This window comes from Strix aluco, chromosome 3, assembly GCF_031877795.1.
Source record: "Strix aluco isolate bStrAlu1 chromosome 3, bStrAlu1.hap1, whole genome shotgun sequence".
NCBI classification, from domain to species: domain Eukaryota; kingdom Metazoa; phylum Chordata; class Aves; order Strigiformes; family Strigidae; genus Strix; species Strix aluco.
The window spans coordinates 47,213,096-47,236,085 of record NC_133933.1 but is presented as its reverse complement, the minus strand read 5'-3'; the positions used below and the strand labels follow the sequence as shown (position 1 = coordinate 47,236,085).

Here is a 22,990-nt window from a genome sequence, read left to right as displayed (position 1 = left end):
TAAAGATATTTCTATGTAGGCACATACAATACTGCAATAATTGTATGCAAGATATAGTCAGGAGATAATATCTAAATTAAAAGGATTTTAAAAACTAATCTTGGCAACTTTGCAATCAAAAATTCTAAATAAAATAGCATTACTATTTTGCTTTTTTCATCTAGCCAGAGAACCCAAGAATTAAGGTGAGATTATATGTTAGGAGTTTGAACTATCATAGTGATACGCTACCCAAAAGCTGTCCAAGGAGCCAAATGATAGAATAGCCCCAAACAGCTGTAAATATTTATATTAAAGACACATCCTTAGTGTCCTCAGATAAAACCTTCAGTAGGTTTTAATTTTTATTTATTTGTTTATTTTCTTTTGAGAGAGGGGTAACAGTTAGGATGATGGATACAGTGATGGATATTATGTGCCTCAAATCTAGTAATTTGAAATCCTGCAAAGGTATTTTTCTTTCTTTTTTTTCTTTTTAAATTTAAAGTCATGTTCCAAGCCGTAAGGTAATCTCGGTGCTGAGTTTAGTTCCTCCACAAAGATGGTATTTTTGTGACACTAAGCACTCACATAGGCATTTAGCCCCAAAAGATCAGATAGCATATGCAGATGAAGACTTAAGTCGGTGGAATGTGATTATCTAGTTGTTGGTTACATTCAATTACCAGTCCTACCTCTCAGGATAACTGAGCTAGAGCAACAGGTACATGTAGAACTCACAGCACATTCTGATTTCCTGAACAAATGAATTCTGAAGGTGAAATGGTGTCTTCGATGTATTTAGTCATCAGATTTGCATTGATTTCAGTAGGACAGGATTTAAGAGAGAGACTTATTTGTAATCCAGAAGTACGTTAGAAGTCCAGTTATTACCTTGCTACTGAATGTTCAGTAGAGAACTTCTAATGGATTCTTGAACTTCAGTATCTGAAACAATATAGGTGTTCTGTATTTGGTTCATAACTGATCAGCTCTTCAGATATTGAAAGCACTTTAGGCATTTATGCTGTAGACAGTGTAGGGTTAGCAAGTTATTTAGACTCCTAATTATAGTCAAGGCAGAGAATCAAACATTTCTAGTATGTAGTTGATCCCATCATACAGAAAATGTCAGCTCAAAAAAATCAGATGAATTGCGTTTAGAAATGACTGTCTCTTCCTTGACTGTAAAGTAAGTTTATACAACTAGCTGAAATCTACATAGTGCAGATAAATCTCAATAAGTCTTAAGACTGAGCTTGTTTTTGATAGTGTTTCATACTGGATATTGCATACATCTATTTGATTTGTTAGGGTGTGTAGAATGTTACATTTCATATATAAATGTGACCAAGCTCTACTATCATCAGTGCCACTCCACTGATGGAGTAAGAGCTTTGTGTATAACTAAAGTACCATGTCATCACAATTCGATCTCTTACTTCTAGCTGAGTTAGCATTGTACAACCATTATTTGTTTTAATTAGCGACTATAGATCTGTCTTTGTATCACTTTTTATCAATTTCTTGTGTAACAGCCTGTTGCCTACCCGAAGTGCATAATTTCCGTTGTTTTTTTCAGCGTCTTTTTTTGTTTCTTTTTTTTTTCCAAGCTGAGAGTTAATGTTTTTCAAAGTAAGCATTCTCAATTAGCTAAGAAAGGGAGAAAGCTTTAGCTTTTTTTTTAAGCTAAAAACCTTGGAGAACGTTCTTATAGAAAGGTGTGAGAGGAGTACCTGCAACCCTCTGCCCCATCCATTTGCTGGTAGCTGGGCAGCTAAGGCTGTCACAGTTCATGGCACATAGCTTCTCAGGCTTGGCATGAAGTTTCACAGAGGCATTCTCTTCACATTTGGGGAAATAACATGTGTTTAAGTGTTTGCTGTGAAGAGAAAGCATTTTTACAACAATTAAGTTTCAGAGTATTTCTTCCCCTGGTGGTTTTAAAGTAGTAGGTGGATATATGTGTTCATACTTCCCTCACCCACTCTTGTCTTTCAGGTTTTCTAGCTTGAGGAGGGCTGTTCATGGCACTTTCTGTCTCTAAGAACGACATGTAAATCATCTTCAAAATTATTAAGAAACCAGAGTAACTCTAAAGAGCGTGATATCACAGATCCAAACAGATTACAATTGTTTCTCTCTCATTTGTTACAGTTCATTTAATATGTCAGCTGAAGAGAGTGAATTGTTAAATCTAGTCTTCCAAAAAAATTCAGCACAAGAAGCTGCTGTATCATTTTAGTAATCAAGGGAGGAGATAAACTATTCACTTTAATTTGAAGCTAGTTAGGAGATTACAGTCAAGCAGTTAAATGTATTGTCAAGAAGAGAGCCAGAAGGCTTCACAGAAAGACTGCCGTTTATGTACTTGTAATATGGAAGAAGCAGTGGGGTTGCATAGTTCTCAGAGTAAAATTTCTTAGATGAATGACAGCCGGCAGAGACTGAGGTCTTTGATGAATGTGATCTCCTTGATAAACTGACAGCGTGATGGCAAATGAAAGTTAGTATTGACAAATATAGGAAATGTTATATTGGAATTACTCATGTAATTAACTTGTTTCTATATTAATGAATTTACACTCCCACTCCCCCGCACTGTAGACAGCTCAGCAAAGACTTCTGGTTAGTTACTGGAGCCACCCAGTAAAAGCAAGCAAAATATTGGAGTGACAAGAAATGGGATGAATAATAATGCCAAAATGCTCATACTGTATTTTAAATCCTTGCTTTATGGGGGTGATGGACAGGGTCCATAATCTTTAGTTTTGGTCAATTTGTTTCCAAATGTCTAACTACAAATAGACGTAGAAGACTTTTAAGGAGAGAAGTCTTTGAACATTTTGAGATCATTAGATTATACTTCTTTTTTTTTTTTTTTTTTTTTTTTTAAGCTAGAACATCTTGTACATCTTTGAGAACAGATACTTCTGTTTTAAAAGCATGTATGAAATGAAAGCACCCAGTCTTGCTTGGAAGCTGTCCACTTAAGACTCTCTGTTCATGTGGCATAGAGATTTGCTGCCAAATGTCAGTCCGCAGCTTCAAGCTTTGTGATAACAAAACATGAACTGATGAGGTCAAAAGAAGAAAAGGTGGCCATAAAACTCACACAAAGAAAAGCAAAACATTGCATGTAACATAACATCACTCTCCTTTTATTCTTGAGCAACCTCCATAAAAATTAACCTAAAAATTTCCATAATCTTCTGACATTTGTCATGTGGCACTGAATTTTTTTTAACCACTGCATGAAATCTTAGTAACATTTTAATTTTCTTTATTGTGCATTTACATATGCTATGTTACTACCAGTAGTGGTGTTGTTCTCAAGCACCGCACTTGGAATGCGTGACTTTACAACTCTCATTGTACTTAGTTAGAAACTATCTGCAGAGCAAGTTTTTAAGATGATCAGGTATGGCTCCTGTTTTACCTGTACTGTGTTTTATCTTTAAGCAATAAGTATTTAATGTGCTATATTATTTAAAGAAAAAAAAAACAAACCAAAACTGAGAAAACTATTGCATAAAAATATGATGAAGCCTTGTTCTGAGCAGCTGTTTTGCTTTTTAGCACGAGCTATAATTATGATAATTGCAGTGATAAATGTTCCTTTTAAATGTGGCTTGTAGTTCTGTGTATCCCACTCACTTTTTTCAGGGAAAACAAATCCCATTTTTAAGCACATGAAAGCATATATTCATTTCACATTTTCTCTTTTTTTCCCCTTCTCATGGCTCTACAGAAATTTATGATGAAGGTAAGCAAGTTAAACATTTGGTATTACACTTTCTGTGAATTCCTACAATTTAATTTAATTCATTCTTTTTCTTTATTTTTAACATCAGCATCAAACTTGCCTTCACTAAAATAGCACATACTGAATTGTGTAAAAATTTGGATTTAGAAACCACAGTGACTCTAACTTGGATTGGAGTTATGATTTATTTAGATCATGCAGGACCAAAAGCAGGCACCTTTGTGGAAAGAGGATGCTGGGCTGGCTTCTCTAATTCTTGGTTCATCCTTACCCTTTCGGTGAGAATGCAACACTATCTGGTAAATAAGGAATCTTGAGACAATGAAAAAATAACAAAAGTCACAGTAAAATATTTGGGCATCTTGGAAAGTGGGGACAGCACACTGTTTCTTCTGTTGTGAGGGTATGGGGTCTCAATGGGGTGACTGGGGAGCTCTTGCGCTGTGGGTCACTGGCCCTTCACTGCCTCAGGTCAGTAAGCGTGTGCAGGAGCTCTGCTTCTCAGTGCTTTTATTTTTATTTTTTTTTATTAAGACTATGACAAGGCACTTAGTGAACCTCCAAACATTTTGAATAACTTGACATTTGAATAACTGGTTGTGATTTTAGCCAAGATGTGTTGATAATCCATTTTTCACTTTTTCCTTTAATTATCAATATCTGTCCCAATTCTTTTAAAATGTTTTGTTTACTGATTTTCATCCCCTAACAGTTTGCTGTTCTGTGGTATGGTCTTGCTTCCTTGTCACTCTCCAAAAGGGAGGAATTCTGGGCTAAATAAGCAGTGCTATTTTAAGGGCTGGGTTTCGTGATGTCAGAGAAATTTTCTTAGCACAACTTCTCTGCTGATCCATCTTTTCTTCCCACTTGGCTGTCTGTCTTATTCTTTATCTGTGAGTTTCTTTCTCAAGTGACAAGGATGATTCACATTCCGTGTATCATACAGCAACAGAAAAAGCTTAGGCACAATTCTTAACCTGTGAAAAATGCCTCCCTCCCCCACTTATTTAGCTCTAAAATAACCAGGAAGACTCTTATTATTTCCTTCTATCTCCTATGCAGTGAAGGTGGAGGAGCACGGGGGAAGAGAACTCTTCACAAGGCTAAGGGAGAAATCGATAAATTTTATCCTCTTGGGCAATTTTTTTCCAAATTGCTGAAAGCGCTTGAAAGTAGGAGCTTGTAATGGAAGTATTGCCTCAGCCATAAATATAAATGTTTGTTTTACATAGAAGGATGGAAACAGATGATCAATATTACTTATTTTTGATTTATTTTCACTGCTGTATCTACTTTTCATTGATGTGAAGTTTCCCATTGCTGGGAAAGTGATAACATAAATGTAGTGTTGGAAATATTAATCATGAGGTATATTTGAAGTGATTCTAATTATGTGGCTGTTTATTCTGCCTTCCGACAGGTCAATATTAGCAAAATTGGAATCATTTAGCATGGTGCTGGCACAGATGTTTATCATCATTACTGATGATTCCAGTCTTTTTAATATAGATGGTGAAATATCTCTGTGTTCTTAACTGAATAAGACATGCTCATGACTTTTATTGGCCAGTTGATTTATTCAGGTTCAGATTTTTATGTGATATTTATATAAAGCATAATTACTCATTGTAATGCAGCTTTTAAAGCATGCCATCCTTAGGGAACATATAGTTTAGCTAAACACTTCTTTCTATTCTTTGGCTTTGCATGACACAAAATAGGATGTAACTGCTGATCATGTCAATGAAAGAAGTTTGTATTGTTTCTTTTTTCTTTTTTTTTTTTTTTGTCACAGTGACCATCATTATCTAAGAGTAGGTACCAGCAGAGTCATCAGTCATACTAATTGCTGTACCTGAATTTTTGTACCACTTACTGTTTTGTAGTGAATTCTGTAAAAAGTCAATCAACTAAATAGTGATTTAAAAGATGTAAAGACTAGAATATGTATAGCATATATAATGTCTTGATAGGTTCAACTTTCTGTTTCTTATTCCATTGTAACTTAGTATATAGGCTACAGTGAGACAAATGAAGAAGTTTTAGACTGACTTGAATTTACCCTTTGGTGTTGCTGTTACTTGATATAAGTGGGTTGAAGGAGTATTACTGCAATGCCACATGTCAATGAATTGATTTACTTTGCATCTTTAAATTCTGAGCAACTAAATGCTGTGGGTTTGGGACCAACCACTGGAAATGACAGCTCAAGAGCACAGTAATTGCAGAAGGTTCTCATTAGCTTTTTTGGGTTTTGGTAGAAGAATTCAAGGCTTCTGGGCCTAGATGCTGTTACTTTGGAAAGGAAATTCTGTCTTTTCTGTGTCAAGATTTTTAAAGCAAGTGGATACTTCTATGAGCAAGAAGAACATATAAAAGTCCTTGGCTCACACTCTGTAGCTCTGTTTGTAGTCTTTTTTGCTTGCAGCGTTTTCAAGTTCTCTGATGTTGCTGGAGATGTAAATTCCCAGAGTTGCTATTCCAAGTGCGAATTGTTTAGTTTTGCCTGACTAATCTAGTCTCACAAGGCTTCTAGCTCTGTTCCAGGGTTACTTCACAAGTTCTGCAGTGACTCAGCCTGTTTCCACACATTCTGTTTTCACCATTTCTTGGGGTTTTCTGGATTCTTTGGCCAGCATTCATCCCACAAACCTGAAATGCCTGATTTAGAGCCATGGATATCCTAAGCTCCCTGTGTAAACACAAGCAGAAGCATAGGTATCATCAAAGGGTTGCTCAGATTTTAGGTGGGCTGAATTACTGACCAAACTGCCTTTTTCTTTCCACTGGCTGTTTAGTTGCCTTAGGTTAAATTAATCTGAGTTTTTGTCATCAAGAAATTCTTTTAGCTTTTCATAAGCTGTTACTGATCATGCTGGTATGAAGAGAATGAGTCTTCCTGTGTTTTCCAGCTGGCTGTTGCCCAGTATTAGAAAGAAGCTGTCATTAGTCATCTGAAGTTGTGTTCAGTGTGAAAAAAATTTGACAGTGGTATAAATGTGGGGAGTAAGAGGTCTCATCAAACACTTACCTGTGGTGGTCTTCAAGTCTAGTCAGCTTGTAGGACTGCATCATCACTGCTGCTTTTACCAGCCTCTATCAGCATTAGTCTAGAACAGATTAAAAAATTGCATAATAATAATGAAATCAATAGAGTGGTTTTTACATTGCTATGGGAACATAATTTCGAGCATCCTCTCCTCTACAGAAATGGTTGTAGCATCATGCAAATATTTATGTGTAGAACCATAGTGAGATGGTTTTAGACTGTGGGATATCCTTCCATCCTATTCCTCCCAGTTTCTTTTAGTCTTTTTCCAGTTTCTTTCATTTCATTGCTGTTTTGCTGATTAGAGATATCAGTTAGACACCAGAGTGAAAAGAGTAGGCGTATTTTACTAGGAATAACTAAATAATATAACAGAATAATACAGAAAACATACGGTAAGAAAAGACAGAATAGTGCACTTAAACAAATAGGAAAATACAGGGTAATGCATCAAATCATTACTACCTGAGAGAGAGAATAGTGATTAAGAAAGATACATCACCACTTGCATATGTTACCATCATCCAGATCCGCAGGTGCTGGGGAGCCCCGGTTACAGCGAGGATCTGGAGAGCCTGTCCCAGCAAGTGGGAAATCCTACGCGGTGCGTCCACCCGTAGGTGAGGCTTCCAAAGTCGCTGTGAGCGGGTCCAGCCTTACATACCCAAAAATCAGCAAGCCAGAATAGCTGGCACCTTTGTTTTAAGCGGAAATATCTGGTTTCAATCTCACATTAGATTCTCCCCCCAGAGCCTGGCGAGGGCTCAAGGAAGAAGCTAAGGGAGTTTCTCTGCTTATCTGATTGGATTATGCAGAAGGTCTCACACCAGGCCTCGAGGACAGGCACCTGTCTCCATGACTCTGTTACTCTGTTCACATACAAATGAAGGGAAAGATACATTCAGGATAGCTACATCCTTCATGCATATTTCATTAATGATTACATACTGAGTTAACAGTTTCGGTTCAGGGCCTGTTGCTCAGGCTTCAACACTTCCACCTTTTACATCAGAATAGGTGGTTTATTATAACTTAGTATTATACCTATTAGCACAATGGTTATCAGTTATAAAATATACAGGATTCATCTATAGGTCAGCTCTGGCTTGGGCCTATTGTCCAAGCCTTAGCACTTCAGTTGCTCTTCTGTTATCATGGTGTTTTCATTCTCCTGAGTGAGGACTCAAAAGCTTTCAAGATCTACATTTATTCCACATCTTTTCAGTACTTTTCATTCTATTTTGCAGATTACTAAATGGGAGCCTTTAATTTGCTTAAATGCAGGAAGCCCTAAAAAATATGTATAAACAAAGCACATGTTCCTTATTGTGCACTCACAGTTTTCTTTCTAAACAAACAGCTCAGGTTAAATACTTATATTAGCCTGCTGGTTTAAAAACTTTCATCAGCCTCTTGAAAAAGGCATTGATGCCATCAGCCTGACATCTCTGATCTTGACACAGGTAGTTTCTGACTGTGAACAGCATAGTTGAGGGCCTAAATATATTTTTACTCAGAATGCATGGTAATTGATTTTTTTCAAGCCAATACTTGTGATCAGACCCACATTTCCTATTTGATTTCTCTTTCCAATGGATCAAAAACACAGTTTCAGAATGTAATGACTGCTCCTGAATGGGAAATTTGACAGCCTCATTGTGAGTCCCAGGGAAGGGACTTTCAGAAGGTTCCATCACTGGAGGAACATGTGCTCTGTTCATATATAACCCTTTAGGGATTCTGTCACTGGTGGGTGCAATTTCCTGCTTGGTTTATTTTTGTGGTGGTGATGGTTTTAATTTAAAAGAGTTTAAAGCAGATAACTGTAGGATATTCTGTGCTTGATTATATATTTCTGCTTATACGTTTGAACCAAGTGTCTCGATTTAGAGATAGGAATTTTTTTGCCTCATTCTGTAGTTTTCTAACAGTGTGTTAGAAATACACTAGGGAGCTTCACGAAACTTAGAACACGTGATGGAGAAAATAATGCTTTTGCATTTATATTTGCAAGTAGTTTTTTGGAAGTATAGGTGTCCTCTGTTGGACATGCTGTTGTCATCAGCATCTGTTTTCAGTGTAAGATGGCCATCATTAGTTTAGCTTTTCCCCTCATCCAAATGTGTCACATTGGTGTTTAAATATGAAAGTCGGCAATATTTTTATTTTAAATACCAAATCGGTGCGTTCTGAAATCACTGTTCCGTTATTGCACATTGCACTTTTAAACTGCTCTTAGCATTTTAAGTCTGTGACAACAATAAATTCAGTTAAGCATTGATTTCCCAGTTGGCTTTGGTAATAAAGTGTTAATTTAGGCTTTGTTTCAGAGGCTTGCTCCATTTTAATGAATTAAAGGACATTGTTTTACTCCAGTGTACATATGAAATAGCCAGCGAAAGTCATATTTGAACCTTCTAATGTTACCTTGCCAGTATTTGCCTCGGAAAATATTTGTGAACAAAACCAGGGAGCATGTTGCTTTTACAGCTGCTGTCACATGTTAAAAAATTTTCAGTGCCATGAAAATAGTTGTGCAGTATTTTTTAGAAATCCATTTAGAGCAATATTGAGTGGTGCTAAGTTCTATCTAGACTATTTGGGCTGGTGTTTCCTATGGCTGGGTCTGGGGCACAGAGTCTAAGCAGCTGGTTGCAATTAGGTTGTAATTTACCATTACTATAAATTATATGGATTGTATTTTTGACGGATTTACTGCTGTCTTGTAGCTTATAGTTTCACTTGATTTTTTTTTAAGTCCATCAAGACTATAATTCCTTACAATCTCGTCTTTGTACTGTCATTTTCCCTATAGCATGTGACTCTAATTCCATTCTGCTGTTATGGTTTCATCATGGAATGAGGCAGGAAAAGCCATTACTTCATTCTTAAAAACTCACTGTGTTATCTTGTATGATTTTCTAGAGAGTGTGCTTCAGTTCCTGTGTTCTTGTGACATAGTCAGTATTTTTAAATTCCTTTAATGGGTGACTAGAATTGACTGAATAGCCATGTGCTAAATGCAGTTGATGTCAGGCTTTCCCAAGCATTAGATTTCTGAATAATGACAAAGTTACAAAACTTTGTCTGTATTTGCACAGAACACTGAAATAACTATCCTGTTTAAGCACATGCTTTCACATGGTTGTCTTTCTCTGGTACCTCCCTGAAGCTCGTAGCTTTTTCCCTTTTCATACATTTGGAGATTGTGCAGACCTGTGAAGACAAGTCAGCAAAGGAACGTTGGCATTTGTTTGCAGTAGAGTACTCATTGGTCTAAGAAATGTTTTCTCTAGTAGAAGTAAGGCTGTTTGCTTGAAAAGAATGGAAAGGTAATGGCTATTTGACTTAAAATCTCATTGGATGTCAGAGGGCTCTTCACTAGTCTCTAAAAATTCTCATTGTAAGTGAAGTTCCCAGCAACACATATGTCTCCAAAACACTTGTTCAATGTCACCATGATTGATTTCCTGCAGCTTCTCATGTATGGCCACAAGTGTATTAATGCAGCCATAGGCACAGTGCTGCAAATGCTACTGTGTGAATTAATGTCAATGAAATACCTGTTTTGGTCTGTCAGGTGAATGCATGTGTGTATATAAGATGGTTGTGTATATACAGAATTGTACAGATTTAAAGGTCACGTTGAGTTATGTATAAGATCTTACTGCAAGATTGGTATTGACAATAAAATATATAAATTTTTGTTCAATCTAGTTAAAATATTTCATGTTATGCTGCTTTCATCTATTGCACATTTTACTGGATAGTTTTTAGGTTGTAATTTTTAAGTTCTTTTTGGCATTTTAATCCTATTTCTATTAAGCAAACAAAACAAATATTTCCCAATTTTAACTTATTTTCCTTTATTTTTGTTTCAGGATAACACTCTTTACATCAAATTAAGCAGCTCAGATCTTAGTAGTCTATTCTCATTGCTCAGTGTAACAATGCGTTGAACTTGAAAGCTGTTTATATAATTTGAATGCTAATTTCTTCAGCTCTAATTGTTGTTGTTGTATTCTAAATTGCCTCTGCTTCGGCAATGGCTTTTGGGTAATGAAATGATTCCAAATTAATCTTGTATTCCAGCTGCAGAAATATTAGACTAGAGATGGGCAGTTTATATGAAGTTTTCACAAGCAGTGTGAATTTGCCCTATATGCTTTCAATCTCAATTTATTGATTGTAGTGTTTACTAGTTCTGAAGGCCTTTTAGGTCATATTCTAAATCTGAAATTCTTGGGGAATAAAATGAGAAGAGTTTTGCATTCATATAGTTGGTTCTCCTGAATGGCATAGCTTTTCGAACTTCAATGGATAAATTCTTCTTTGAATACAAATGTATTTTTCTCCAGCCTGGTTGTATTCGAGGAACATATTATCCAACTTAGGAAATACTCTGAAAATTGGAAATTAAAAATATAAAGCAAATAAGATTCATGATAAGTAATGTGGTTGTTAGAAACTTTAATGCCATTCATATATTTGTGCAAATATCTGTGGGCATTATGGATTGAATTAGTCAGGATTGTGGCTTCCAAGAAATCTTACTAGCAGTGTCTTCTGAAATACTATTATTTGAATATTACTAGAAACTTGGTAAAACTTCAGTGGCACACCTCATCTTGGAATGTTGCCATATAGAAGTTCATTTGTAAACTTTTAAATTTATTTTATTTTATTTTATTTTTAATGTGGAAAATGTACAGTTCTCTGTAACAATCTAGGCAGGAATGGATTATTTTGAAAATCAAATGCTCTTTCAGTAGACAATCATGACCCAACAGCTATTTACTATGCAGTTCCTGGCATAAAGATAAATGATGAGTATTTAATTATGAAATGAGCCTTTAAAATAGGAAATAAACTTATAGATATGTACACATCCTGGAAGGCAGGCTTCAAAATGGAAGGCAGTTTCACAGTACCAGCTTTCTTTTCCAGCCTCTCCTGTATTTTTCTGTTTCATCGTTTTACTTTCCCTCCATGTGGATGGCTTGATTATAATTACCTCTCAGAAACCTTTAAGTGGAAAAGGCTTGAAATGTTTTTTGCAACTCTTTGTGTTCTGTCTAAGAAACAGAAACAGCAAACTTGCTTGCATTTTTTTAATGGGCAAAATAATTTTGGTTAAAAGAATTACTTTAATCCTCTTGGGAAAAATTATCTAAAAAACACTCCTCCATTTTTCACAAAAGTGATTGAAATTTTTTTGAGCCAACCTTTCTCCTGTTTGGCATTTAACAAAATAGGTGCTAGACAGAGAAATCAATGTGGCCAAAACAAGGGCAAGCTAAAGTAGCTGTGATTTTGTTGATCACACTATTCCTCCCATCTTTTGTACAACAGGCAACCAAATCTGTGTTAGATATCAAATTTATGGCTAGTAACACAGAATACTTTTGATAAAAAAATCAGTGAAATTTCAAACTTTTGTCCATATTAGTGACTTTGTTGGTTGGGTACCTATGCCTGATACAGCTTCTGGGAAAATCTGAAATGTTGGTAAGGCAGTATGTTTGTTCACAGAAGTTTTTCCCTCTTCCCCTGTGGTAAGCAGCAGACATTTAACAGTCGTCTTTGGCACAATGGACCTGACATTATCAAATGTCTTGTTCTTTCTTTGTGCCTTTGGAAAAAGTGGTAGTAGTACTGGTAGTTCAAAGCTAAATCTTCATGTCTTACTGTCAAGATTGTGTCTGTGACAAAGACCGTGACTTTTATTCTTTCTTAATGTCACTCAGTCTTCCAGAGAGATTACTGGATGTGCCTTCCTGCATTTTGACTGCTACGCAGTTTGTTGGAAGTCAAAATATACCTTGTGTCCATCAAGATGCTCTGCTCAATAAAAAAAGCCAGAAATTTCTGGCAGTTTCTTAAAAGTCCTTAAATTATTATTTTTTGAAGTGGTTGCTTTTTTACCACCTATTGCTCTATTTATTTATATTTTTCTTGACCAAGTAACTCGAAGATCAGCAAATATTATGCTAATGAATAAAAGATAAAGAAGGACAATCACTAAACAAGGAGGGGAAATAATTGTGTGTTGCCACCATAGCCATTCAGTTAAATTGATCTTCAGCACTGAAATGAAGCTACCAGAGAGATAACATAGTATGATTTTTTCCAATTTATTCTGTAATGAATCTGATGCTTCAGTCAAACAGAAGGTCAGTCTGCTGTGATAAAAGAAAGGGTGTAAATGCTGTATATAAGAAATTAAATTAGGGGTCCTATATGAAAGAATAATGCTGCTTATGAAGTTGTCACATTTATAGACTCAAAAATATGTATTTAGTGATATTGCTTGAGGGTGTGATGTGCGTAATGTTATGTGAGATGTTCTGTCAGAGGAATTGGATTTACGCTCTTGACAGTGTCTTGTCTGACAGTCTCTGCTCCTGACCAATGTCAGTTAGTGGCATCTCAGTCTGAAGAATTCATAAATCTTCAGCAGAAGTTGAAAGGTTGCTCATGCTTTAGTAAGATTTATTTATTCTTTCATGAGTGGTTAAATTGATTATAGATAAATAGAAACCATAATGAAAATATTGTGAAAGAAATGGTTGCAATTTCTTAGAATAAAAGTGGATTTTATGACTTTCATTTTCTTTCACTGCTGCGTTTCTTAAGAGGAACATTTACTTGGGCATGATTTCTGAATTTTCAGAACCCCAAATCCTGTTGACTTAGCTTGGACATCTTTGAATGCTTACCTGGCCTAGCAGATAAAGTCTGATAATATTTAAACACTGTGGGGCAAGCAGGCTGGAAGTTGATGATCTTCTGTGTTGCTTGATATATCATTAATGCTTTCTGGTAAAGCAGGAACAATACTCCAGAAGCTCCCTCTGCATACCTTATGTATAGAAAAGTATATTATTTTGGAGGGAAAATAGGTGAACATGGATTGATTTAACAATACATAAGGGTGTAGAGGTACAAAGTACACCATGTTCCCTCATCAGTGAATTGAGCACTTCTATTAAAAAAAGTCAGCTTCTAGATTCACCTGCCCAAATTCTACCTTAGATCTGTCCCGAGGACTTAAAAGGTCAATATATAAAGAGACAATCAAAACTAAAGAACACATTCATAAAACTACCTTCTTGAACTAATCCCTGAATAGCATTTTATCGGGAAATTGACTTCTCTGTCACAGATTGTCCAGAGATTGATGAGGATTTTTTTTTCTTTCTCAAAAGGCCCCATTTTATTACAACATACCAGTATATCACTTCTCTTTATCTTTCAGTCTGCACAAGGTGGTGGTCATCGAACGCTACTCTATGGGCATGCAATCTTGCTGCGCCATTCCTACAGTGGCATGGTATGTAACAGGAGTTGCTAGCAGCAATGATTTTTTTTTTTGAATGAATGAAAGTTGTGTTTGAAAGTGCTCAGACTATTGCTATTTACTGATATTTGGAGAATTATTCACACCAATGAGGCATTTTACCTGTGGTTAATGGAAACCTTTGTGAATAGATGCTTGGAAATATGAAACTAAGCTGATCATATCTGGGTAAGTGCTAAAAATAAGTCTGGCTCCATAGTGATGACTTCTCCGTTAGTCTATTTTGAGTTGGTGATTTCTCATTTCTTTTCCCTTGGATATTGCATATTGCATAAGACGTGACTAAATCCACAACTGGCATCTGGCTGGCAACCTGAACATATGTTGAAGACTGAGTAGAAAAGGAAATTCCTTCTTGCACATATTTTGGACAGAAGTCTTACTCTTCAATTTCCTGATGAATTATACGGGTTCCAAACTCCTTAACTGCAAGTGATGCTTCACAGAGATGAAATTCAATGCAACCAGCTCCTTTATTTCCACTCTCACTATTCCCATCTCAATGGCAAGATAACCTGGATAGACTGAGAGGTTATTTTAGAGCATATATCTTTCTCAGGTCTCCTTGAGTGCCATTCAGTTTATCAGCATATATGGTCTTGACAGTAACTAGTGGGGATAATTTAAGAATAGTTAATCCTGTGTTAGTAGGTTGATGGCTTTTTATATTTCAGTGGATTATCAAATGTGAGCAGAACTAGTAATGCATGCTTTTTTCTTTTAATAGTATCTATGTTGCCTCTCTACGTCTCGATCTTCAATGGATAAGCTGGCATTTGATGTAGGATTACAAGAGGACACAACAGGTAAACACTAGTTTAAAATACTGTGTAATAAAGAATACTTTCAGTCTAAAAATCAGAATAGAGACCTATAAATACATATAAATCACATAAAAATTAAGACTATTTTAAGGACTAAAGAAATAAAACAATATTTCCTTGTTTTATACATTCAGTGTCTTATCTTTACATTTTCTAATAGATTATGAGATATAAACATATCTATTGATATTTAAGTATAAATTTATAATATTGAATATAAGTAAAGGAATATTCCCAAATTGTTATTCCTATAGAAGCCTTCCGCTGAAAATTTTTTAAAGTTGTATTATTTTAAATAAAGATTCTATTAAAGTTTTAGAACTGCTGGTGACTTGGATTTATTTGTATTTTTAAGACCGATATAGCTTCTTGCAATGCCATCAGTTTAGTGTAATTTTAAAATTAGAAATAATAAGTTTGCTTGTTTTTTAAAGTTTTGCTCTAGCTAGGAGTAATAACAGTGATAACCACAACAATTAACAGTTCCAAGGTCAAAGAGATTTTTTCTGAAAAGCATGCTTTTCATTCAAGAAGTATATCTGAAAACAAGGTTATGATGGGAACAGAATTTGTGACTTTAATACTTTTAAATATTCTGGGGAATTAGAGACACTAACAGTCAGTAGACTGGAAGAACACAATTGAATTCAGATTTATGAGATCTTTCAAATATTATTTTAAGCGATACTGTAGATGCTGAGTTTTATTGCCCTTAGTGATGGATTGCTCCACTTCTTTGACCTAATTCTCAGTGGAATGTTCTTTGTTGTCTTTCCCAGAACCTGGAACGAAGGTGACAGGGAAGCTCTTTAGCAAAAGCAGCCTGAACCAGCTTGCCTAGAGAACACAGAGAGCTGCCTCCTTACCTCTGGAATCACTTTTCCAGAGGTCTTGCTGTCTTCTGCATGTGTATTATTTCCAGCTGAGTTTCTGACAAGGTGGTGCAGGAATGATATTAGTTATTGAAAACACGTGGATGCTTGATTTACCCAGCTGAAAACTGGGTCAGAACTTTAGGACTGAGATAAATGTGAAAGTAATGGCAATAATGTTTGGCATTTTTTTCTCATTTCTTTCTTTGCTGTTACTCAATAATGATGTAGGTGAGGCATGCTGGTGGACCATCCATCCTGCTTCCAAGCAACGATCAGAAGGAGAAAAAGTGCGTGTTGGAGATGATCTTATTTTAGTCAGTGTCTCTTCAGAAAGATATTTGGTAAGTTCTCTAAGAATATCTATACAGTGCTTCCTCTACAGAAAAAAAAGTTTAAAAAAGTGGTATACTAGAGTCTACATTTCCACCTCCACAAAAGTATAGCTTAAGGTGTTTAAGCTGGTATTTGATACCATTTTGCAAACCAAGACACTGAAGGTCTGGAAAGTGTGACATTGATATGTGACTACTCTAATTTGTGCTCATTTCTGTAATGGAATAGAAGTTGAAAAATTTACTCATGAACTAAAAAAGAAAATATAGAGAAAATGAAATCTGTCCAAATTGCATAATTGAGGATTTAGAGTTCCTATGAGTGTTCAGAGGTTAAAAGCACTGTCATATATGAATTAAAACTTTATACCAAAATTTTGGAATTTTTAACTTAGGTGCATAGTATTGTGTGGGCTTTAAAAAGTCCATATTTTCTTAGGATTGTGCACTGTGTACTATTTACATCTACTGACATGTCATAATTTAATTAAAATATTTAATAATTAAATATAATTGAAATATTATAAACTTTGTGGTAGCTGCTTTTTGTCACTGGTTTAAATAACTTCCACATCAAAGTATCTCCTATATGTTTTGTAATCAAACACTTCAACAGTTTAAGATGAATTGCTTTTTGTATTCCTCTTGACAAAGCTAAAACCACTTCCTCTTTAAAGAGTCTTCCTCTTTAAAGAATCTTTAGAAAATCTTTAGAGACTCTTTAAAGAGGAAGTGGTTTTAGCTTTGTCAAGAGGACTGTCTCAGATCTGCATATAACATGAAAGTTTATTCTAGATTATTAACTTTTTAATGCTATGAAACATTATTTCTGAGGTTTTTTACAGTATTTAGAAAAAATGAAGAGTATAATAAGAGAAAAATAATATTCTTTTTCTTGTTAAAATTGAAAATGTTCTCCCTTCTTTTGGAAACACAGAAAAATGAGAATATAATTATTAGAATATAGTTTTAACTTCTAATTAGAAGCTCAGTAACTCATTTAATGAGTTAATTTTTCTAAGTAGACATGACAACTTTCTGATCATTTTTATATTTTAAAATTATTTTTAATAACTATTATCAGAGCTGTAATTAGACGTACTGCAAAAGCAACTTATTGTGGATAAAATTAATGAGAAATCTAATTAATGGAAAGGTTTTCTTTGAAATTCACTGACTTGCTGAATTGGATTGCTGAAGTTGAATTTTGCTTCAGATTGTGTGTCTGTGTAGGTATATGCCTGAACTCATATTTTTGCCCTCTAATTAGCTCAGACTTTTATATTATTTAGTGTTTGTGCCTCAACTGTTGATTCTCAAGGCTGTCATATGTACTTTTATACAGCAAGAGACGTGATGCTGACTGCAGAGACTGATTTTCCTCAACACATGGTGTTAATGCGTATACTGCATCTTCCATGCAAAATATCAATATACTAAAAATAAATTATGTTTTCAGTGTAGAGAGAAATGACACAAATCTATGTTCTTGATATTTTAATCTCTTTATTCTTAAAATGGTTTAGAGCTAGATTTTAATTAATTGTTATTAAAGATTTCATTTATACAGCTCTGGTTTGATAGTAAGAAGGAGCAAGGATTCATCAAATTATTTTTTCTTATATGCACTCACCCCCACATTTTTATGAACAGATGCCTTTTCCAGACTAAATAAAGAGCTGGTGAACTATGTAGCTTCACAATCATAAAAATATTTGTGGTTTTGCTACCTACTCAGTATTTATATTAGCACTGTAAATAAAGCAATGATACTTTTATGAAAATTCAAGCATTTGATAAAGACTGAATTAGCCAGTTACCAATGAGTGAATATTTTTCATGAAAGCTCTCTATCTTAAACTGTTTGTCTTAATCTATTAGGCTATCTACAAAGTAACTTCAAAGGATGTAACTTTGAAAATAATCGCAGTATTTTCATTTTGAGTGCAGTGTCATGTTATAGCTCCTATTTTCTACAACACTTCAAGGAATGTAGCAACTGATACCTTTTACAATAGTTAGGACTGTGAAGAGATGAAATTAGTTTTGTGGATCCACTTGGATAGTGAGACCAAATAGGCTCTATTGAATCCAGTCAAGGAATGTTTTCAAAGGGTTGTGAGTTCCTCAGATGGATCCCTTGATGGAGAATAATGTTCAGCAAGATGCTGAGGGTTAGGTTTATGTACGCTGTGACTTATGGTTAAAACCTTAGGAGAAGGTAAAGTTTCTATCAAACATTCTATGTCAGTATGCTGTTTGGAATAAGGTTGGAGTGTCACCTTTTTATATTGCAATATTGGTCTATGTTTTCAAGCAGCTTGCTAATTCCAAATTAAGAAAAATAGGTTAACAATCCTGAGGCAAAGATGTGCATGTAAAAATAACAGATAAATAGCGTTCATTCACAGGGCATGGCTTTTTCAAAACATAGTCAGATCTGAGTTTAATTTGTATTGTACAAGGGGAGAGCAGAACTATGTCTTCTTCATAAATTAGTCTTCCAGTTGTCTGAGTGCAGTTTAATTACTTATTTTCGCATTGGCTTTGTGACTTTATGATCTCAGCATAGTCAGTAGATTAGCGTTTAGACCCAATTTGGTTTGCAACCATTATTAAGTATGAGGAAAATGTCAGCAGTTTTCTATAGTTCCCCTTCCCTGCTTTCTATCAAGAAAAGATTTTTGGACAATTGACTTTGTTATTAATTGACTGTATTTTTTTTCCCTGCAGAGTCATCTTTTTAATTGCAGTGAACAAGTGCAAAACTGATAGAAAAAATAGTGTTAAAATAGTACAGTAGAGGTCCACAGATGTGGATTTTGGCTGTTTATTGACTTACAGCAATGTCCCTGGGCAAGTTACCCGGTTGCTCTGACTCTCATTATCCCTACCTAGACAATGGGATTTTGGATGTTTATTTTTCTGCATAGAATTTCTGAGGAAAAGCACTTACGTAAGTGCCTGTGGCATTATGTAACGCGTGAGCTGCACTGCTGCCAGATCCTTCAGAAAGGAAACTTGGCTCTGCTGAACCCTGTTAGCATAGAGCAAAAAGATGTTCTGCTATAAATGTTGCCATCATTTAAGTTCAAGACAGAGTTGCTCTGTTCCTTTCTTGAGACAGTGCAGCCCCATGAACAGATGTAATACTTCCATCATGTTTCCTCATCTTGTACATAATAGTGTGTGTACCCCTACACTGAAGTTTGCCTATGGCTGTTGTTAATTATATACCATGACTGCTTTCAAAATTGCCAGTTTTCAATAGTTTAGAAATTCAGTTAATTGTAATTTCTTTCAAATTCTTGAAGTCTCTGGATAACTTAGTCTTTTAAACATAATTCAAGAAAATTCCTTACACATGAAGTTGAAATACAGAATGCATAAATGAAGATAAAACTTTAAATTATTATCAATGTTATATATCAGTGTTATTCTGGCTAAGAAGTAAGGAAAGACCAAAAAAAAGGACCTTTGAATCTACAGTGCACAGATTTCAGTACAATGCAACAATTTCTGCACTGTGATGTATTGTAGTTGCTGAGTTGATGTCCTGATTGTAATGCTGATCTGCAGCTGCATTATGCAGATCTATGAAGAATCCTTGAGGTTTATTTTTTTGACTTAAAAGACCTTTTTTTTCATGGTTAACTGATGGCAGAGTTCCTTTTCAAAAATAATATCATCCAAATTGGATCAAATTATTTGAAAGGTAGAGTTGTGTCTGTCATTTGTCCTGGACAGGAGGACAGGTTCCTGAGTATTGGCAAGGCACTCCCTCAGCATCCTGTTGCATCAGATACATTGTTTATTTTCAGCTCTTAGTTTTAATTCTATTATTTGTTATCAGATACTTGGGATAGCTTCTAAATATCTGTAGCATTTTTTTGGTCAGTAGTACCAGGGAACGCAGCAGTGTGTGGGGTTTATTTTTTATTTTCTTCAATTTACAAATTTTCTCCCTCCCCTTTTGTTTTTTTCCTGAGTATGAAATGTAGTATTGGACTTTGCTTTCTTCTGTGTAAATTCACAATTCCATGTTGTGTTGTTTTATTTTTTTCTGAAAAATAGTAAAGATTTTTCTTAAAAATAATTTGAATCTGCATAAACAGACTGGAAATTAGTGGAACCAAGGTAGTGTTGAGCTGCTCTGTTACACTGATCATAATGCGGTTCCCACAAAGTCTTTATACAATTTAAAATTTATTATGGAGGCTGGTAGATCTTCTCGATAATTAAGGTTGTCAGGCTGCTCTGCCTTATAAAATCCTGCTTCCAAGTGCTTATAATCAAGTGCTTGTAATGTAAAAAATTACTTATTTGAAACAGTAGCATCTATTTCTGATCTGGTTTGGTTTTTTTATTTTATCAGTCTGAGATTTGTATTTTAGTTCATCCAGAAGGGGTTAGATGTCACTGAGTTTGAAGACAGAAGAAAAAACCCTTCACATCATTAAGAAAATTAATCTCATTTTCTTGAAAATGTTGCACATCCCACATTTTATAACAAACACAGGAAATTAGAAAGAGTGTTCTTGGTATCTTGCTAACTTAAAAAAAAAAAAAGAAAAGAAAGGAAGAAGGAAAAAAAGGTAACAAGCCTCTCCTTGCTTAAACTTAATAAAGAAACATTCTCTTTAAATAATGCAGCTTGCTCATGCCCAGGGAAGATTTTTTAAATTTTGTTTTAGTGGCTAAAATTCTGATGACTTTGTCTATTTTGCATAAGCTAGACCTCTTGCACATCCTGTGTGTTAATGAACTGTTTAAACTCCCTCTACAACAAATAATTAAATATGCCCCAACCCTGGTGGAACCACATATTCCTTGTAATGGGTGGCTCAAGGCAGAGATGAAGTCAGGCACTCTATTGACAGCTGAGAACTCAGTGTTTTATGTGCTGCCGGTGATCTGCTGTCATTTAAGATATGTGGAGGAGGAAGCTATGAGAAAGTAGAAGGGACAAAAGGGAGGTGATGTAGCAGGGACAGGAGCCTGGGACTGAAGTGGGAATGAGGAAAACCGAGTGGGACTTGATGACTGGCTGAAAAGATTGGCAGCTGAAGGCAGGCAGGCAGTAAGGGACTAATAAATCCTCTGGGACAAGAAGCTGGTGACAAGGGATGAGTGGGCACCTGCTGGTTAAAGTTGTGTTAGAAATGTGGGCAGAAAACCTGTTCTGTTTTGGCAGAGCAAATTGATAGAAGAACCAGTGGAGTGGGACTGGGAAAGGACAAGAGAGATCTGTAGAGAAAGAGTGAGCTGGCTGGGGAGAACCAAACCACTGGACAAAGATCCAGAGAGGGGAAAGTCAGGGGCCAAGAAATGAGAAAAGAACTCAGGGGCAGGAGTTGTGGTGAGTTTCTGGAAAGAGGTCTAATGCTGGCTGACAGGGGAAGGAAGATGTTGAGCAAGAAAAAAGCCAAAAGGCCATGCTGAGGCTTTGTAGGTCTGATGAGAACCTTTTGAAGCAGAAGGAGGTCCTAATTCTGGGTGATCAGGTAGGCTGTAACCTGGTTTGGCTCAGTGAGAGATACGGGACTGGGATAAAGATTTGGAGAGGAAAAGAGAGTGGGAGAGGCCTGGACCTATTAGGCTAGATAACTGCTATCAGCAACTATCTATGAAACCCATTGTATTAAGGCACAGCAGTCACCTGTGGTATGCTGACAGCCTACTCCTGTCCATGATTTTGTGTTAGATTAGGTGGCAGATGTCTAAAAAATGGTTTTAAAGTCTACTTCTCTACCTGTTGTTGTTCATGTGGGTGCCACCTACTGTAACTGTGGGGTTTCTTTTCTTCCTAGATTTAAAAAAAAAAGAAAGAAAGAAAAATTAGATATAAATTATACCACAAAAAATAATTTTCTTAAATTTTGAAAACCCGCAAGCATTAGAAAATGCAAAAATCATGGCACTGATATATTTTAATGAAATCTCTTAAATATGCAGTCACACTGGCTTTTTATGGAACATTATCTCAGTGCTGATAAAAGTTCAATGGATGTGTCAGAGTTGAGTAGCAGAGAGTCTGTAGAATGAAGCAACTTTTAAGATGAAATTTCAAGCTGGGAATTGCAGGTGAAGGATGACTGGTATGATGCTTAATTAATTATTTTCCTGGGGAATTAGATTTTGTACCAGACTCTGCTGTGGAATTTGCTGAGCAGACCTTTTATACCAGGCTTGCTTTCAAGAGGTCACCAACTCTTCACCCCTTACCAGGAATATTCCTTACCCAAGTTGTGGCTCTGAGATCTCTTCCTTCTGCTAGAGGCTGAGGTCCCAGAGTTGCTCAGTCTTGATACCTGTGACTGAGGTGAATGAAAGATGTGCCTTGAACATTAAAACTGTATATAGTGCAGTCTACAGTGGGAATTAAACAGACCCTTGTCAAATTAGGCATCCTAGATTAATGAAAATTTCTTAGTGTAAACTATGTACCTCCATTCCCCACTGCAAAAGGGGCTATAATGCTACTCCTTTGGGGTTTTGAGAAAATGAATTCATTAATATTTGTTGTGTGTTGTGAAATGCTGTAATTGTTGGTAGCAAGAGAAAAGCCTATGAGGAAATTAATAATTCTCTTTTCAAAGCTTTGAAAAATTGACTATATTGAATAAAGCATGAGGCTTCAGACTGAAGATTGAGGAGAAAACAGAGCACTGAGCAGCTGTTCATGAAGGGGGAGCTCCTTTATCCTGTATATACAATGAGGCAGCACTTGTGGAAAAATTGTACAGGATCATGCCATTGAAGACTGTAATATGATGCATTCATCAGAAGTCTTTCTTTTTCTGTA

At 35.6% G+C, this 22,990-nt stretch overlaps 1 protein-coding gene across 14 annotated transcripts in view; it reads left to right on the top strand.

The window, feature by feature from the left end:
* Positions 1 to 22,990, top strand: part of RYR2 (ryanodine receptor 2) — a 441,630-nt gene that overhangs the window by 162,921 nt on the left and 255,719 nt on the right. For 11 of the 14 annotated variants that reach the window (XM_074818391.1, XM_074818393.1, XM_074818390.1 and 8 more), the window contains 4 exons: positions 3,731 to 3,745; positions 14,053 to 14,127; positions 14,882 to 14,960; positions 16,082 to 16,194. In XM_074818391.1, the coding sequence (XP_074674492.1) occupies positions 3,731 to 3,745; positions 14,053 to 14,127; positions 14,882 to 14,960; positions 16,082 to 16,194 (282 nt within the window). The remainder of the gene's footprint in view (positions 1 to 3,730; positions 3,746 to 14,052; positions 14,128 to 14,881; positions 14,961 to 16,081; positions 16,195 to 22,990) is intronic. The other 3 variants (XM_074818396.1, XM_074818388.1, XM_074818385.1) reach the window with 1 other exon arrangement.